Genomic DNA, 15,198 nt, shown 5'->3' on the forward strand with positions numbered 1-15,198 from the left:
GCTTCGGGTTTCTCACTGGCTTCTCTCATGCCCTAGTTCATTGGGCGGCGGACATTGCTTCGGGTTTCTCACTGGCTTCTCTCATGCCCTAGTCCATTGGGCGGCGGACATTGCTTCGGGTTTCTCACTGGCTTCTCTCATGCCCTAGTTCATTGGGCGGCGGACATTGCTTCGGGTTTCTCACTGGCTTCTCTCATGCCCTAGTCCATTGGGCGGCGGACATTGCTTCGGGTTTCTCACTGGCTTCTCTCATGCCCTAGTCCATTGGGCGGCGGGCATTGCTTCGGGTTTCTCACTGCATGGCTCCTCTCATGCCCTAGTCCATTGGGCGGCGGGCTTTGCTTTGGGTTTCTCACTGCCTCCTCTCATGCCCTAGTCCAGCGGGCGGCGGGCATTGCTGCGGGATCTCACTGGCTCATCTCATGCCCTAGTCCATTGGGCGGCGGGCGTTGCTTCGGGTTTCTCACTGGCTTCTCTCATGCCCTAGTCCATTGGGCGGCGGGCGTTGCTTCGGGTTTCTTACTGGCTTCTCTCATTCCCTAGTCAAGTGGGCGGGAGTCATTGCTGCGGGATCTCACTGACTCCTCTCATGCCCTAGTCCATTGGGCGGCGGGCGTTGCTTCGGGTTTCTCACTGGCTTCTCTCATGCCCTAGTCCAGCGGGCGGCGGGCATTGCTTCGGGTTTCTCACTGGCTTCTCTCATGCCCTAGTCCATTGGGCGGCGGGCATTGCTTCGGGTTTCTCACTGCATGGCTCCTCTCATGCCCTAGTCCATTGGGCGGCGGGCTTTGCTTTGGGTTTCTCACTGGCTCCTCTCATGCCCTAGTCCAGCGGGCGGGAGTCATTGCTGCGGGATCTCACTGGCTCATCTCATGCCCTAGTCCATTGGGCGGCGGGCGTTGCTTCGGGTTTCTCACTGCCTCCTCTCATGCCCTAGTCCATTGGGCGGCGGGTGTTGCTTCGGGTTTCTCACTGCCTCCTCTCATGCCCTAGTCCTGCGGGCGGGAGTCATTGCTGCGGGATCTCACTGGCTCCTCTCATGCCCTAGTCCATTGGGCGGCGGGCGTTGCTTCGGGTTTCTCACTGCCTCCTCTCATGCCCTAGTCCTGCGGGCGGGAGTCATTGCTGCGGGATCTCACTGGCTTCTCTCATGCCCTAGTCCATTGGGCGGCGGGCGTTGCTTCGGGTTTCTCACTGCCTCCTCTCATGCCCTAGTCCAGCGGGCGGGAGTCATTGCTGCGGGATCTCACTGGCTCCTCTCATGCCCTAGTCCAGCGGGCGGGAGTCATTGCTGCGGGATCTCACTGGCTCCTCTCATGCCCTAGTCCATTGGGCAGCGGACATTGCTTCGGGTTTCTCACTGGCTTCTCTTATGCCCTAGTCCATTGGGCAGCGGACATTGCTTCGGGTTTCTCACTGGCTCCTCTCATGCCCTAGTCCATTGGGCGGCGGGCGTTGCTTCGGGTTTCTCACTGGCTCCTCTCATGCCCTAGTCCATTGGGCGGCGGGCGTTGCTTCGGGTTTCTCACTGCCTCCTCTCATGCCCTAGTCCTGCGGGCGGGAGTCATTGCTGCGGGATCTCACTGGCTTCTCTCATGCCCTAGTCCTGCGGGCGGGAGTCATTGCTGCGGGATCTCACTGGCTTCTCTCATGCCCTAGTCCTGCGGGCGGGAGTCATTGCTGCGGGATCTCACTGGCTTCTCTCATGCCCTAGTCCAGCGGGCGGCGGGCATTGCTGTGGGATCTCCATGGCTCCTCTCATGCCCTAGTCCAGCGGGCGGGAGTCATTGCTGCGGGATCTCACTGGCTTCTCTCATGCCCTAGTCCAGCGGGCGGCGGGCATTGCTGTGGGATCTCACTGCCTTCTCTCATGCCCTAGTCCATTGGGCGGCGGACATTGCTTCGGGTTTCTCACTGGCTCCTCTCATGCCCTTGTCCATTGGGCGGCGGGCATTGCTTCTGGTTTCTCACTGGCTCCTCTCATGCCCTAGTCCAGCGGGCGGGAGTCATTGCTGCGGGATCTCACTGGCTCCTCTCATGCCCTAGTCCATTGGGCGGCGGGCGTTGCTTCGGGTTTCTCACTGGCTCCTCTCATGCCCTAGTCCATTGGGTGGCGGGCATTGCTTCGGGTTTCTTACTGGCTCCTCTCATGCCCTAGTCCAGCATTGCTGCGGGCTCTCACTTTCTCTAGTTATGAGGGGAGGAAGGTAGGGAGGGGGATTTTTTTCGGATCATTGCATTAGGCTTCAGTCAAGGGGTAGGTGGAGGAGGTTGTTACCTCAGGCCTCTCTATAATTTGGCTTCAACCATCCCCTTATTCATGCTGCAGTCCTTGTTTAGGGCTAGTTCATGGGGCTAATAATGCTGGAGGTCTCAAACCTGCATTTGTAGGTAGCCGTTCATCTTACAGGCTGTATCACTTTCATAAATTATACCATTATGTTCCATGGAAGTCAATTATGTTTTTAGTCGTCATTTTATCCTTTGGTGTTCATGTGTACCTTACACTGTGTCTGAAAGGAAAACAAAAATAGATCAAAGTTATTAATTTGAAGCTTAGTTTCTATATATATGTTGTACATGCATTTGATGATAAACTTCTACAAATTTGTAAAGTAAGTTCTACAAACAAGTAACTTTAATAAAGGCACACCATTTACAAAGTCAATATCAATATGATATATTATGAGAAAACAGTTTCTTCTTTAAAAGAATCATGATAGTAAATTTATCTGACTTTTGTAGAGATCTGAATGAAACATAAGGCTGAGCAAAACATTCTTACCATGTTTTTTTCTTGATTCAGCTCCCCCTTTATAATAACTAGTGAAGATGGTACGTCCCAGCATGTGTGTCTCTTTGCCTGTCCTCGATGTTGCTGTTGATTTTCCATCTTCTGATGCGCTCTTTTCAGGAGGCTTTTCCTTTGGCTCCATGCACGTAAGAAGCACCTGTAAGTAAGTTTTGTTTCGCATGTAATTTTTATCTTATGTACCTATTTGTCACAGTTAGTTACTTGTTATCTAAAATGTTGTTTCGCTTCTGTAATGTTACTTTTAAAAATTGCCTTTGATCATGATGTTGTGATTTTAACTTTAATTTTGTTATGAAGATTAAAAAAAGAATCACCTGTATTCTCCTCAGCTTCTCTGGATCCTTTACTTTCCTCATCCTGGCTGTTAGTACGTTCTTCCGATGTGCTGAGCAGGCATCGTCCATCCTATGCCAGGCCGTTCTATCTCCATACAGGAGCCATGGTGATTTTTGTACCACTTTCAGTTTGGTCCGCCTGTTCCCCTCCTCATTGGTCAAGCCATAGATCAACTTAACTGGCTCTGAAATGTTTCAAATACAAAATGCATCAAACCAATGTACATTATAAAAAGCACATCCTCAACCCATGCCACATGTACAGTATTTTGTAAGGTAGATAAGTCTCATAGATGGTAGTTGTGTAGCAGATTAAGCAACATGTTTTTCATGCAACACCTGTTTACCTAAATCCGATGCATTTTTTTAGTTAGAGTTAATCAACACCAATTTGGTAAAGATAATTAACCATCATATTATCATGGAATCTCATATGTGTTGGTAGTATTCATAATTTGCTAAACTTTCTTCCAACGCACTTTCTTAAAAAAAAATAGCATTGTAATAGCATTAGTTACAAAGGTTATCAAAATATCAGCAAATACAATAACGAAATGATGGTTTATCATAATACAGTGCTGAACTTTCTTCCAACGCAAAGGTATTTACGGATCAAATCAATAATCATAATCAATAATGACCTGAATCACTGCCTCTCACGAGTTTACGTTCAGCAGTGATTGGTCATTAATGATCCTGAAGAAGGCGACACTAGTCGTTGAAAATTTGATCCGCGAATACCTTAGCGTTGGAAGAAAGTTTAGCACTGTATTATAAAACACCAACATTTCGTTCTTTTACGTGCTGATATTTTGAAAAACCTTAAAGTTTGTAACTGATGCTATTACAATGCTATTTTTTTTCATCTAGTCCTGTTGATACAAAAACGCAGTGCAACTTTACAGGACCACGTGTGGTATTCAGAACGAATCTTACCCGAGGAGATAAACTGTTGGCTGATCGGGGGCCGGCCACGCCACCGGTAGATCTGCTTCAAAACTGCCCGTGTCTGCGCGTGGTTGCTTTCACTACACGGCACGTTGTAGAAACGTCGACCCACAATCATGTGGTGAAGTAAAGTTCCTCTGATGAAACAAAAAATGGTGGTATCCATTATTACTTATCGTCACACCTTTAAATTTCCTTTAGCGTATATCTATAGTATGTGATTGCTAAATGCATATCATACGTACATTGTTTGTTAACACTGTAATTCTAAGTGCATGTTTACACTGAGTCTTGTGATTTAGATGTATGTTAATACGGAAGCCTAGCTGAACTACTGAATGTATGTTTACATTGTAATTCAGATGCGTGTTCTTGCTTTGGGTTGCATTACTAATGTATGTTCACACTGTAATTCAGATTTATGTTCACACTGCAGGTTGCTACGACACAATATTGTATCTTCAGACGTACAGCAAAGCACGTAAAATGAAGTTTGGGACATGCGCATCCTAACGTATATATTCGCAACCAGATTAAGATGGTGATTATCACAGTTAAAGATTTCATTGATCAATTCAATACTTTTTCCAATTGTAACTGATATCTGAAATCATATTCCATGCTACACATAACATCTTCATACTAATTTTTTCGATGATCCATGTGACTCCTGTATGCTCTATCCTGTACTCCCACAATGGAAATTATCTGGTAAGTGGTAACTGTCATGAGTAGGGTCCTCAGAACTTTCAGAATCTGCAACTGACATGCTTCCTGCAGTTCCAACAAAATCCATCAGGTGGCCCAAACTTAAAACTTTAATATTCTCGGCCAATCAAATGTTGTGACTATAGCTTATTCAGAACATGAGATATCAAAACTGAAAATTCTGCTAGTCAGCACCACAGAAAGCCACCAGGTTTTACCAAGGCATACCCGCATAGCGAGTATCACACACACACACTCACAAACACACACACACACACACACACACACAAACGCTGACAAAAACATAACCTTCTTGGCAATAGCAATGAGAATCCATGAGTAATGATAAACTGTACTAACATAGAATAGAGATCAGCCTGCTCCGGTGAATAGTGCTGTCCCCGCAGGGCCTCCGGGCAGATGTTCGGATGAGTTCCCACAGCGTCTTTTCTGATCTTGAAGTGACCAAGAGGTCGCCGGCACTTGATCGCCAAACCAAAGTCTGTTGATCACAAGAGAATTTTGAAATTTTAAGCTAATAAATAAGGTATTCTTTCACATTATCATTGCTGGTTTCTACAATGGTATACAATTTCATGATGATTGCATTAGTTTACAAATTTACAATACTGAAAATATGGAAGGATTCAATATGAAGTTACAGGAATGACAAAGGTGTGGTGAAATATAGAGATAATTGCATCTATTGTAACCATGAGTAAAAACACTAGACTCTGCATATTTCAACGATACACAACCTTACCCCTTAATGATAATCGAACAAAAAATAAAATCACTGCAAGGTTTGTAGTTTTACAATTCTGTTGTTATAATATTTCGTCAAATATTAGATAACTATTTTTGAGTTGTTAGGTATTAGAATTAGTTAATTTGTCATGTTTCTATAAGTTGCCACACATTGTACCTGCTCCAATTGTAGTGCAATAGTTCTTCGATCAAACCTGTACTGTCTATATAGCTAGTGACTACCTTTACATGAGGACCGCCCAGTCAATGAGGACACTTTTGGGAGGTGCCTTTAGTTAGATAATCATTCATATCCAATTGATCCAACATTAAGAACCCTGTCTCTGAAATGTTTAACAGTTTCTGTGACCAAAAAGGTTTTTAAATACTGTAATTCTTGTTTCTTTCACTGTAACTTATGTTTTCACTGTCGCCTCTGTACCGTGAACTTATCATCGTCATGAAAAACCTTTTGTAATTTTTTAGGATTCCTTTACACATCCATTCCGTGAAGTTCAGTGAAAATGTCAATTTTCCTTACACCGTGAAATTTTGCTAGAAGCTTGATGTATGAATCTGCAATAGCTGTGCTTGCATCTGAAGTGTCGAAGTTTAAAAATCTAGACACAATTTTTTCTTTCCTTTACTTGTGACAGTTTCCTAACTACTTAGAGGCCTTTTAGATATATCCAAAGTGATCTGACTACACCTAAATCCCTACACCTACACTCACCGCAAATCTTCGGTGTCATAAACCTATCCAACAGAATGTTTTCGCACTTCAAATCCCTAAATGAAAGAAAAGAAAAGCTGCTTCTTCAACAAAGGTAATGAAAATAAAAAAAATCTATCGCTAAAAAGAATGTACATGTAGCATAACAAATCAAAACATGAATCAAAGGTAAGCATTAAAAACTTGAACACAAGGTATAAAATGTATAACAAAAGATACAAAGCAATTAGGTGAAAAACAAAAATATTATTGCTTGTGAATACAAAATAAAAATATCTCTGACAAAATGGAATCATTGAAAAGAAGCAGTCAGGCACTAAGCTAAGCTCTGGAAGATTTCCTAATCATTTTATCATGATCTCATTCCTTTTATTTTATTTTTTCTAATCATAGAAAGGCTGACCTTACACGTTTAGACTTGTTGAAAGGTCTGTTGTGTTTACATCAAAAGAGATTTCCTTCTTACCTGTGGTAGATCCCCTTACGATGTAGATACCGGAGCCCATGTATTATCTGTGAGAACAGGGCTCTAACAATGCCCTCCGGTAGTCCGGTGGTGCATGTGCAGCGTTGCCTGCTGAGACAGCAGCAGGGCTTGTTCCGTTCCACGTAGTATGAAAGGTCAAACCTCTCAGCCTTCGGGCACACCAACACGACGATCAGCTGGTTGATCCAGACATCGTACATGTTTAACTGTAATAGACAACGGGGAAAAACTGTCAATAGAGTCATGCTTATTAAACTTGTCTTGTTGTTGGCTAATAGAACCGATATCTACACTGTGATGCACAAAGTTTAACTGATTTTTTTCAAACTGCAGCATTTAAGGCTGCCCAAAGTACATAACATTGAGATTTAGTTGCCTCCTGCTAGGCTGTTCTTTGTACAAAACAGTGACGTCAGGTACTCCACTGTAATAAGGCTGTCCTTGGTACTGAACAAATAGGTTTCCTTGGCACTGGGCAGTGATGTTTCATTGTCATCTCACAAGGCAGTCCTTGGTATTGAACAGCGATGTTTCATTGTCCTCTCTAGGCTGTCCATGGTACTGAAGAGTGAAATTTGGTTGTCCTCCTGTATTACTATCCTTAGTACTGATATTAGATACAGCATCACTTCATGAAGTAGACTCAACACATCTGTATATAAGTCAAAACCCTGTACACATTAGGATTGGTGATAATTTTTGTTTGTTGTATCACTTCAGTGAAAAACCTTGATGCAACAGTTTGTACTTTAATAGTCATTTTTTCTCATAGTCAGTGTTGATTGGTTCAACTTGTCTAGAAAAGAAATATAGAAACATAAATTTGCAAACATGAACTGACAATGTTTCAATGGGGCTTGGCCTAATTGACTTCAATCAAAGATTTGCACCAATTAATTAAACTTACTTCCAGTCATCATGTGTTTATATCTGCACAGACGGGACATAGAAAAGACACAGAAAAACTCACGAGATTGACGTGTGGTTTGGTTCTGGTCCTCTCTAACACCTTCATCTCTGCCTTTATGGAGGACATCTGAGACTCGTCTTTGATAGTTTTCCCTTCAAACATAAAACTATGTTGGATGATCTTGAAAGCCACCTGTAAAGGGGGGGAGGGGCATAGTTATTTAAGTTTAGTCAGGTGAGTATCTATTCCTATATATAATACAACACAAATTAAGCAACTGTTAATGAATAGATTTGCTAAATAGTGGTAATGTATTCTTCAATTGCAAGGTCTTTCTACAGTAATTCCTGCAAATTCATTTCCTTACCCACTATCATGCTATTTTTACCGAATTTGTCCAGTCCGTTTCATTTACTTTGTATTACAGCATAACCATTCCTATAACCTGTTGGCTGTGTAGAAGCGAGGATTTAGGAATGAACATATTTCACTCTAACTTCAGGCTTACACAGCAGAAATGGTAGCTTTCATTCTGAATGGCTAATGTGACACTGTCTCAATCCTACATTGATTGAAGGCTGTAACAATAGCTGACAAAGATTGTCATTTTCACCAATATTTAAACAGGCAAAAGCTAAGTCCAAATTTGAGGCTACTCAGTTTTCCCAGTGAGACCATGCTGATTGCTAAAACTCAGAAAAAAAGACTTTTAGAAGAATCAGAGTGAAAAAAATCCTCCTCCATATAGAGCACAACTTTTATTTCTGAAGCAACACTTAAAAACATAACATCAACATCAATTGAATCATGGCAGAAGGTAACATTGTCCACTGTGTCTAAAGGCACTGTAGGTATTGGAAGGTGAACTCCATGCCTACTTCCAATGCCTTCACCTCTCAGACATAAGTCAGGTACCTTTCCCAAGGACACAATATATATGCCTAACAGGGAATGCCGGGAATGGAAGTCATAACCTTTCAACCCCGTGTACTCTCAAAATTTGTACTCACCTTATTGTGGCCGTTGTGGACAGAAGCGTCCATAACCTCCTTATGGCGCAGAAGGCGTTTCGCTGAGACCGAGCCGAACAATACCAAGCCAAAACCCCCTCGGAGGTGCCCCTCAGGCAGGTTTACTCTGTAACCTCTTTCTTCTGCTGCAAGTTGAATGTCGTTCAGCATCCATCGTGGAATGCCTTCCTCTGCAAAAACAAAACGTCATTGAATATATATATGATGTCAACATTCAACCTGAGCAATGCCATAATGACTAGTATTGTAAATGCCTTTCATGGTGATTTGATTTCTCACTACAGAGATACTGTTCAGTTATTTGAAGTTTGCAGTAGCACTATAGTCACATACTGTATCTTGTCTACAGTAATGGTAACACTAGCGGTTTTAAGTTTGCGAAAAAGCGGTCAACACAAAAACTGTGAACATAAAAAAACACCGCATAAAATATCAGTATACCTTACAATGACTGTATGAGAGTTTGTATGAGGTACTGAATCAGTTCAGTTGGAGCGTCTATAATCATACATCTATTTTACATTTTTAACTATTGATACCTTCACCTCAACTTGCAAGAATGTTACAGTCTTGTATCAAAATTTATCAAATTCTCTTTCCTTAAAGTTGATAAAATTCCTTAAAAATTAAACATTTAGTCATGATCTCTGTCAGTCACTTATTTAGAGGGGACAAGTGTTTTTAAAAGTCTCTATGTACAGTCAAACCTGCCTAAGAAGACAGTAGGGAGAAAATGGAGAGTTCTCAATGATGTAAAGTTTGTGGTAGTACTATAGTCACTTACTGTATACTGTATACACTGTGAGTGTACATTACTGTAATATTAATGGAAACACTGGTTTTAAGTTTACAGTGAAGCTGTCACTGCAAAACTGTGAGCATTAATTGGCAAAATTACAGTAACTGTTTACCTTACAATTACTGTTGGTAATATATCACACACCCTTTTTCTATGATCCAATATCTTCAACTTAACTTGTAAGAATCTGTCTTGTATCAAAATGTACCAAATTCTCTTCTATTTAAAGTTTTCATGATAAAAACATTTAGTCATAATCTCTGTCAGTCACTTAATTAGAGGGGACAAGTGTTTTTAAAAGTCTCTATGTACAGTCAAACCTGCCTAAGAAGACCGCTCAAGGGAGAAGGAAACTATGGTCTATGTGGACAGGTGGTCACTGTAGACAATATTCTTGATGCTCGTGTCAATGGGAAAATTATTAAGGGACCACCAAAAAGTGGTTATATTGGCTGGGTGGTCTTTGTGTTCATATAGCTTGTAGTGACAGGCACAGGTTTGACTGCACATCCCATCAAGTTTGCTTAATAAAGCATTAAGTTCCTATAGAACTCATCACTCTAAATACATCCTGTAGTAAACTTGTTCTTACCCTTTGCAGGTGAATTTCCAGCAGCTGGTCCTGTAAAGAATAGAATGATATAGTTACTGATATGTAAGGTAATTGTTCTTGCAGAAAGGTTTTATCCTCCCCTTTTCTAAAACAGTAGAAAATGTTTTGACGAGTTTTCAACTTATGGGTGCAATTCCTAAAGTAAAAGGTGTACAAAATCTGTGAGTGTGATATAGTGGACTCAATGGAAACCCAGCATAAGTAGTTTTTGAGCAAGCTAAGGTCTGTAAAATCATTAGGCCACAACAAGTAGATTGTATAGATGCCATTCCCTGAATACTCCAAATATTTGTTCTAGAGAAAAGTGTGAAGAGAAATAAATTCTACTACAGAAGTGCACTACACCCTCTGAGGCACACAAAGAAACATACCAACTGAATACAATATCTCAGAAAACACCTCACTGACAGGCAAATACTACTTTCAAATTGGTAGTTAATCCTTATACCAAATAACACCAAAATTGAACCTGTACATGTATATAGCATGGCACTGAATGATGACTCATGATAGTTAATGACTTCAATCAAATTAAATTAATCAAACTGAATCATCCAAGCTCACATGAAGAAGGAAGAAAGACCTCTGACATTGTGGGACTGCCAAAACATGCAAGCAAACTTAGACTGTAGTAAAATGTAGATAAGGGGCACCCTAGAAATCCCCAATAAATAAAAGATTGTTGAACAACATGATCACCCACTCAACAGCACTGAATATGGCTTAAACTTATGGTGCTTCCCATGATGGTATTGATATAGCTAATCTAACAAAGGATGATATATAATTACACTTCAAGTACTCTGAGAATCAAGTTCTGTGTACTAAAATACACAATATTTCCAGCCTGGACAATATTGCAAGCAGAAGACACGAAAGCTGATAAGCATCACAACGGTTAATAAAACCAAACTGCTTTGAAAGCCCAGATAAACAATTGTGAATTTAAGAAGTTGCACATATTTCATGTAGCAAAACAAGTAGCTTAACAATTTTCATCAATGCCTGCAAAATCAATACTACTCCTAATGTATGCAACATTACTCTATGTTATGGCTATGTTATTGTTCGCAGCACACAAGAATACCTACATTTTGTTATCAACATATTGTTATCCTGTCAGCAGTACTTTAGATATTGTCAATGGTGTGAAAAAATGCTTAGTGACAGGTCTGTTGATAGTACACAGACTTGTTATTGACACATGCATCTAATGAATAGTAAAGTCTTGTCCTATCAATAGTGCCTTCAATTTTTCAAAGGGAAAGCCTGTCAATGGTGTGAAATCATTGTTCACATAATTCTTAGTAGATGCCCTGTCAATTAAAAAAATATAGTTAACATCCTGTCAATAGCCGCGACCTCTGATAATTAAGGGTTAATGACCCGCCCCGAGGTGTATATGGTGTCATAACGCCTGGCCATGTGCTATAACCACCGAATAAAACCACCGAGTGAGCGAAGCGAACAAGGTGGTTTTATGAGGTGGTTATAGCACATGGCCAGGCGTTATGACACCATATACATCGAGGAAGAGGCGGGTCATTAACGTTATTATCATATAGCCTATCCAAACTGACCCATATAAGAGTAAAAGATACCTGTATGACACATTGATCTCTTACTACTATACATGTTAATGCATCAGTCCAATTTGAGAAATGCATGTGAAAATTTACATTTGTCATTTCTGTGCAGAGTACTGTATTACAGATTTCATTTTGAAACTAAAACTTCCACAGAAAATCTTTCACAACATTACAATCTTTGCATACAAATCGTGTTTTCAAATCTACTCTACTATACTCTGTAGGACACCCAGAAGGGAGGATTATTGATGATAATCATTCCTCCCTTCTGGGTGTCCTTCTGATTGGTCAATATTATTGAACACCACTTAGTCACTACCATAGCTCCCTCTGATTGGTCAAAATCATTGAACACCACCCATGATTAATTGAACACCACTTATGGGACTTTTATTGCATTATGGCGTCATAACCGAAGGAAATGGAGGCTTCTGATTGGTTGACGCTATCTAGCTATGTGATAATGTGATATAACATACTGTTATGACAAGATGATCCAAACATAATTGCATATTGCACCACTGATATTGTTAGCATTTATCATCGTTGTTTATCATTCAAAGTATAAAATAGATTGTAAAAATCCTTACCTGTTGGGGTGGAAGACTCAGGGTGGTCAGACGGGTCGGTATCAGACCCTGTAACTGAATACAGAGATTCTGAACTGCCCAAAGAGGTCACATAGGTCAGCGATGACGTTTGGGAGATTGAAAGAGTGGGGCTGTCCGTCTCCTCTGGTCCTGTCAACTGTTGGTCGGATACCAGGGTGTTGTCTGAGGTGTCATCAGATTCGTCGGCAGCATCAGGATCGGGGTTGGTGTCATCTCCGCGATCGCAAAGTACTGCGGGGCTCTGAGGACGATTTTCTTCACCAGTGTCGCCTCCACCGGGGAAACTCGGCCACAGGACTGGACTGGTTCTTCCACTGTCTGGACTATACCGCTCTTTCCACAAACCCCCGGGAAGATCAGCGACCAAGAATCTCAAGTCCTCGCCTTTGTCGGCGTTGAACAGCCATGATGTAAACATTCCCATCCCTGGGGTCTTGTAGTCACCGTTCTTCGTGACTTCCAATCTGGTTTTCTCTCTAAACAGAAGCCAGTCTGTTAAAAAGCGACTGGAACGCCATACTCGGCGTTTGGCGTGTACATTATGATAAATGTCACACGTAACATTGCGAATATTCGCTGTAGACATCGTCATCTTTGCTAACGAAAGCAATAAACCTTTCAGCGAAGATGAAGCAAGTGTATCTGTCAACTTGTTTTCGCGTTCTAGTGACTGCGGCGATGTCACAACAGTTCTATTGTTCTATTGTTCCATGTTCCATTGTTCGATGTTAGCTTCGTGATTGGTCGATAGTTTCGGAGCTCTCGTCCTCAGGGCACACTCTACAGTATCCTGGACACAAGAGCTAGCGTTCGGTCAGCTGCGCGACCATTTGAAATACCATATCTGGTGTCAAGGTATAGGGTAAATGATTTATCTGAATTCATTTTACGTGACTTACAAGCAAACAGGCGGATTTATAATAGATATCATACCCAAGAAAAGCCACATGGTTCGTCTATGGTATGGATGTAATGTTCAGCACCAAGTACAGGTCTGATTGTAACGTTATGCAATTTGGATGCAATGTTTAATGTTTATATTCACAGAGGTCTATGTTATCTGACTGGTGTCGTAAGTCTTGATAAAAAACAACTATGTTGTTGAATGTCGGTATTGCATGTCTACAACCTATCGCTAGGAGTCTTTGATACATATAAAACCCACTTATAGACTAGAGCCGGAATTTCAATTAGGCACCTTAAAAATACTTTTAACAAGTTAAAACTGGCCAAATACGAGACAGGTACGAATTTAAAAGATACGAATTTAAAAGAAGTAAAGTATGGATTATTTCAGATTGTCCAAGTACATTTAACATGACTTTGAAATTCCGATAACATCTGTGAAGACCACGTAATCATAAATTATCCTACACCTCAAATGTAAATAGCAAACGGCATGTTTTCATAACATGTTTTGGTCACAAATTCTATGCTTTGGATATGTTTCATGGTGTTCGCAAGCTATGTAATGTCATTATTTTAATCACAGCATAAATAATAATTAAACGTCCCTGTACATTAAGGCGTCTTCCTTTTCTTTATTACCTTCGCCGAGAAGGTTATGCAGAGGGTAGCGTTTGTGTGTGTGTGTGTGTGTTTGTTTGTTTGTTTGTAACAAACAGCATAACTCTAGAAGGCTTGCATGGATTGTCTTGATATTTAGTAGGTGGGTAGATCTTGATGAGACATGGAAATGATCAAATTTTGGGTCCCCTAGCGGCTTGTTACCTTTGATTCGAGCAACATATATAAGACTATGATCTAGACAAAACGTCACCTCTCCCTCCCCTTTCGTCTGCGAATGGATCATTCCAAAAGCCGGGGAATCCCCCTTCCCAGACGCCCCACCGAACAGGTGAGGTCATACCTGGGGACTTCCGCATTCGTAGTGCCAATCGTGAGATGGAATTGCTAGCTACTTTTACCTACAACCTGAGGGTGAAAGGTGTTTTTTGTCTGTAATGAGGCCGCTATCCCTTCACTCCTAGACGTACTGAAGACAACACAGATCTGAGAAGACAGAAAAGGTATGCATGTGTTGAGTATATGTCGCAACGTGAGCAATTTAGAACAATGCTCTATCATTAATACTATCCAGTCTAATAAAGCAATGTTGAATTCGAACGGGGGACAACTATGCATGCACTATCTAGAGACAACTGAAGGTAATGGTATTCTAAAAGCAAATTTGGAGGAAAATAATGTGTGTATCATTATTCTGACGCATATTGCTTTACTGCTAGGTGGGTCTGGCGAGGATATAAGTGCGAAATCCGCGAGGTTGAAGACCTATTAAGCAGATGCGTGTCTGATCATATGTTGCTATCGTCAGCTAAAGGTATACATAGCAGAAAATGTTAATTTGAGAGGCCCAAGCTGGCTAAGAATCTGACGAGACTGGTGATAAAAAGTCACCAGTCACCGGGAATGTTTCATAGGAATGATTTTCATTTTTAGATAGGACAGTCATTCCTCTGCAACAACTGCCGTAATATGGTGTGCGAAAGAGGGGGAGGGGGTATGTTTCCGGACTACTTTCTTAGTAACGGTGTCGCAATGACATGGATATTAGCTTCGATTTTTATCTGATTTATCTATTTATTAATCTTTAGGGTGGTCCCTTCAGCTAACTGAGTAACTGATTTCCCAGGGAACCCTTACATTACATTACATGACAAATCATAGCAAATCAGGATAAGACACTGCTGCTAGTAGATACAGTAGTTACGTTAATTAGATAAGAGCTAATTTCATAGGGAAACTGAGTTCAGATAGTTCAGTCAGAAACTGCTACGTCATTTGGGGTAATTCCACGGACAGGGGAATCTCATGGCAGGTTTGTAACTCCACAAATACCGACCCCAGCCAT

At 41.4% G+C, this 15,198-nt stretch overlaps 1 protein-coding gene across 2 annotated transcripts in view; it reads right to left on the reverse strand.

Annotated features, from left to right (window-relative positions):
* Window positions 1-4,124: 4,124 nt before the first annotated feature.
* Window positions 4,125-15,198, reverse strand: part of LOC136436927 (uncharacterized) — a 77,952-nt gene continuing 66,878 nt past the window's right edge. For both annotated transcript variants that reach the window (XM_066431331.1, XM_066431332.1), the window contains exons 5-7: window positions 6,753-6,979; window positions 5,167-5,308; window positions 4,125-4,235 (exon numbers count right to left, since the gene is read on the reverse strand). In XM_066431331.1, the coding sequence (XP_066287428.1) occupies window positions 5,179-5,308; window positions 6,753-6,979 (357 nt within the window). In that variant the 3' untranslated portion in view covers window positions 4,125-4,235; window positions 5,167-5,178. The remainder of the gene's footprint in view (window positions 4,236-5,166; window positions 5,309-6,752; window positions 6,980-15,198) is intronic.

The sequence above is a fragment of the Branchiostoma lanceolatum genome, chromosome 6 (genome assembly GCF_035083965.1).
Source record: "Branchiostoma lanceolatum isolate klBraLanc5 chromosome 6, klBraLanc5.hap2, whole genome shotgun sequence".
NCBI lineage: Eukaryota > Metazoa > Chordata > Leptocardii > Amphioxiformes > Branchiostomatidae > Branchiostoma > Branchiostoma lanceolatum.